Source organism: Malus domestica, chromosome 04 (assembly GCF_042453785.1).
Source record: "Malus domestica chromosome 04, GDT2T_hap1".
NCBI lineage: Eukaryota > Viridiplantae > Streptophyta > Magnoliopsida > Rosales > Rosaceae > Malus > Malus domestica.
In genome coordinates this window covers 26,258,013-26,262,717 of record NC_091664.1, presented here as the reverse complement: position 1 = coordinate 26,262,717, position 4,705 = coordinate 26,258,013, and the positions used below count along the sequence as shown (strand labels likewise).

The 4,705-nt window shown below is 39.3% G+C and overlaps 1 protein-coding gene across 1 annotated transcript; it reads left to right on the top strand.

The window, feature by feature from the left end:
• The first annotated feature begins 1,576 nt into the window (after positions 1-1,576).
• LOC103433781 (uncharacterized) lies at positions 1,577-4,165 on the top strand. Its single transcript, XM_008372069.4, has 2 exons — positions 1,577-2,258; positions 2,357-4,165. Exon 2 carries the CDS (start codon positions 2,893-2,895, stop codon positions 3,835-3,837), a length of 945 nt encoding a protein of 314 aa, XP_008370291.3. The 5' UTR covers positions 1,577-2,258; positions 2,357-2,892; the 3' UTR covers positions 3,838-4,165.
• The last annotated feature ends 540 nt before the right edge of the window (positions 4,166-4,705 follow it).

Sequence of the window (4,705 nt, the reverse complement as noted above, 5' to 3'; positions counted from 1 at the left end):
GGCATCTCAAATGCATGAACTTGATCATTGTAATTTAGTAAAATATCCAAATTGGGTTACATTGTTTTCCCTATTTTGTTTTGTTTTAGTTTTGTAAAACACGCTTAAATGCTTTTTATTGACAAATGGAAATATGGGGTCAACCGGTCAACACCAAATTGGTGGCTTTCATTCTTAAAAAAAAAAAAAAAAACACTTAAATGCTTTTTGTTGACAAATGGAAATTTGGGTCAACGCCAAATTGATGGCTTTCACACCAAATTAGGAGATTAATGTTCGCTAAATAAGATCACACTTCAAAAAAGTAGAAGATAAAAAGATCTAAAAATTTCACAAGCCTAAAAATCAACAAGTAACACCATTACACAATAGACACACGGTTGGTCATAAGACCGATTTTTAACGTTGGTGAATCACACAATGTGATGAAAAGAGATTAAAATGCTTATGTTAATTTTCCCAACCTTTTCAAAAAAAAAAAAAAAAAAAAAAGTAACAACATCACCGAACTTAAAGAGAACGTTTTAACTTTTCAAAACACAACCTAAAATTGCAAAGTTTTGGAGCACTATTTTGCAATTTCTGCAAAATAGGTCACGAGCCTCTCTGTGCAAATTTATGGATTTTAATAGCAAACATGCTCTGTACGACTGTGTGGTTCAATCAGTTTAGTTTGGCTCCTTTCTCTTCTTATAATTAAGGCGCTTTTTATATCTTTTTCCTCCTTCTTTGACTTAAATGTGGGTTCATATTGTTGTTTTCTAATGCACTACGTGCCTCAGCACTAGGCAATCACAAACAAAGCAACAAATAGACAGATTGACACGCTAAGAAATGTAAGACCATGTCGGTCAATAAGGCGAAATTTTGAGCGTAATAGTCGCACCGTGAAGTCGTATTATATATTTACATGTTATAAGAACAAGTCTACTAAGTGGTGAAAAGTAAGAGCAAAGGCAACAATAATGTCCTATGGCTCTAAAATCATCTCCACCAGTCTAACAAAGCAAGAGTAAGTGGTGGACCAACCAATGCCTACCCAAAAGTTCGTGCATCTTAGGTCCGGCCTTGTGCCAGCGGCAAACTGATGTCGGCCACGATTTATTTATTTATTTTTTCTGTCAGGCGCATATAACACCTGCACGAAGGAGAGTGGCGCCGATAATGTTGATATATTATAAAGAAATAAACTCAAGCATATTATCCGATATCTATTCATTGTATCCCTAAACCCCATATGCTAAACGTCTAATCGAACAAACAATATGTTATGCAAAATAGTTAAACACGCATGACAGTACTTATTAGATGAAAGTACTGCCATAGCGGTGTCCCAATTGTAGGAAAATTCTTTTTATGGTGTGACACAAGTGAATTTGTAAAAGTCATTTTGTCAAATAGTGAAACAAAAAGGTTAATAGTATCAACCCAAAAAAGAAAGAAGCAAAAGGGAGAAGATTAGGTGGGGTTTAATGTTAAAAGTTAAAACACACCTGTAAATGACAATAAAAAATACTTAGCATATATAATACATATTACAAATTAATTAATTAAAAAAATAAGTAAAAAACTATCAATTTCTTGCTTTTTTTTTCCAATTTCCCACACTCATTCTCTGTCTTTTTGTTTCGCTTCACTCCCAACCAGTACATCTCCTCGCTGGCCATCTCCAATCTCAAGCAGCTTATCTCGTATATTTCTTCCCCATTAGATTTTCTTCTATATTTTCGGGATTTTAATCTGCAAATTAATGGTGCCGTAGCTTATCTTCCACAACCATTAATCCCAAATTTTCCGCTCAAGAAACTAGATGTACTGATTACCCGGGAATCGGTTTCCTTCCTTCTTCTCTCCGATCCCCGAATCGGATTCTGCAGTCGTGAAACCGCGGCTGAATCTTTCTCTGTGTTTTCCCGTCGGATTTGGTCAAAATGCAGGCGTTTTCAGAACCCCGTTAAAGCTCTGATTCTTTCGCCACCTAATTGTGTCTCGGGGTTGTTGGGAAGCCATTTACTGCTGTGATCTTTTTTGGCGAGAGAATTCAATGGCGAGATTCTTGAAGAGCGTCGGGTTCTCACGTGCCTTCTGGTTGCGAATTCTTTTGAGGGATTTGTATTTCCTCGTGGGTTTTTGAGGTGCATGCTCTTTTTACACTCAGCTGTCGAGAAACCCAGAAAGCTCCGCCGCAAACCGACGCAAATACGTCAAGATTTAGGGCTTTGCGCTGAAACCCAGAAAAGCTCCGCCGCAAAGATCAGGTATTTAGCTGCCCCTGTTAAAATCTCCACCTGGGTTCTTGATCTTTGTACTGAATCTACTGTTTTCTTTCTCCTGTTATTGGTCTGAATTACGATAGTGTGATAATCTCACTGCTCAAATTTGACCGTTTGAAGAAGAAAGAGGGGAGAGATTCTCGGGTCGCTTTCAATTTCTATTTATTTCGTTCGTATTAAATGGGTTTATTGCGAAGAATCGGGGTTTTTATTTCTTCGAGCTGAAAAGATTCGAAGGCCAAGCCCTTTGAGTCTCTGAGAGATCTTCTTTTACAAGGATTCCAAAGGGAAAAGCAAAATCTGAAGAATTGCAACGGTTGAAACCTTCAAAGTCGCTTTATAAAAAACACATTATCTGAGCCTGACAAATCATTCTTTCCTTTATCAAGTATCCGGTGTTTCTATTAGTTGGAGAGATATAATGGATTTACAAGTCGAAAACCAGAGGTTTTGAAGCTTGAATTTGCAGAATTTTTTGCACATTCTCAGTTATCGTTCTTTGGATCCGAAGTGTTATAAATAGGAAGTCTTCTGGGTGCATATTGTCATCCGGGAATTGGGTTTCTACCAAATTGGATTTGAGTGGCACTGTGCTGATTTTTAAAGTTTCGAAGCATTGATGGGGCTTCTTTGCCGAAGTCTCTTGATGCTGTTTTTTGTGATATGTTTCTCCCGGCTGCCTGATGTGTCTGCACAATCCTCAAGAGGCTCAGCACGCGGTCTTGATGCGCTTCTGCAAGATTATGCCTACAGGGCTTTTGTTCATCCCAAGACTGGTGTTATATTTGATGGTAGTGTTCCCTCAAATTTGACTGGAATTCAGATTGCAGCAATGAGGCTCAGGAGTGGTAGCTTGTACAGAAAAGGTTTTGACATGTACAAAGAGTTTGAGATCCCCGAGGGTGTCACTGAGAGTCCGTATGTGGAGAGGCTTGTTTTGGTGTACCAAAACTTGGGCAATTGGTCAATGTTGTATTACCCGTTACCTGGTTACTCTTACTTAGCTCCAGTACTCGGTCTTCTTGCTTATGATGCTGGCAACCTATCAGCGAAAAATCTGCCCGAATTGGATATCAGGGCATCTGGTGATCCCATAATGATCGAATTCCAGGATGTGAAACCGGCCCCTGCAGGGACAATGGCAAAGTGTGTTTCGTTTGATTTGGACGGTTCAGTCAATTTCAGCAATGTGGAATCAGGCAATATGTGCTCAACAGTCCAACAGGGGCACTTCTCTATAGCGGTCGAGTCCACTGCTCCTTCTCCAACACCAGTCTCTCCAAGTCCTACCCCTCCAATGCCTAGTGGTAAACGAAAGAAGAAGAGTAATACGAAAGTGTGGATAATTGTTGGGTCTGTGGTGGGTGGATTAGCATTGTTGGCATTGTTGTCGTTCTTAGTACTATGGGCAAAAAAGTACAGGGAAAGGAAGAATTTACAACGGATGGAGAAGGCAGCAGATGTAGGAGAAGCCTTGCAAATGACCTCAGTCGGAGATGCAAAGGCACCTGCAGCAACATTCACGCGAACGCAACCAACCATCGAGACTGAATACGTTCCTTGATTCCTCCCACCATTTTGTACAAGCTTCCAGTTCTTTCCGACCACCATTCAACAATTAAAGTTCAATTCGTGCATTCAGAAATTCGTCCAGTCACACCTTTTTATGGTGGTGCCTCCTTCATCTGCGCTCTACGCTTTGCTCTTCTTTGGTAGATTCTTTGTGTCACTGTGGGTAATCCAGGATTTTTTTGTGTAAATCTGTTGTCACTCACTGATAGTTTACTACGATTCATTGTTGGTGTGAAACCGTGAAATTTAGCCGAAAAGTGATTCCTATATGTCATGAATTTAGTTGTTTCATTGAGAAGAAATCATAAGTTTCATTTGCACATCCTCTTGTTTTCTCTACTGTCTCATCTTTCTAGCATTCCTTCCTTCCAACATGTTGGCAATTTGTAAGAACTTGATTCTGTCTTGCAAGTTTTGGGTAACTAGTTTATGAGCTGTGTGAATTGGGATTTGACTTGGAGCAAAAGTTACGGTAGCTTTTCTGATATCTGAGTAAATTCTTTTGGATGATGCTTCCACTTTCCAGGCAATTAGGGATTTGATGTGGATGTAACATTTTAACCATTAGATGTGACCGGTTCAGCAATCCCCTCCGATAGTACGTCTTACCTACACTCTCGGCACACCAAGTTGCATATAAAATAAATAACGTCATATTATGTGTTTCTGCGCTTTAAAATGACATTGCATTATCGGTTTGGGATGTCGGTAAGTTGCAATCAATCGTTTTCTGCTCCTTTTTACTGTGAGATTACATCTTTTGATTATCCTATGAGATTGCAGATGGCTGCGGAATCCTTACTTTATTTTCTGCCATGACTAATGACTAAACGCACCGTCCAATAATTTTGTAGTTTTGT

Coding starts and splice junctions, on each gene's coding strand:
- LOC103433781 (XM_008372069.4), top strand. CDS start 2,893: ATGGGGCTTCTTTGCCGAAGTCTCTTGATGCTGTTTTTTGTGATATGT.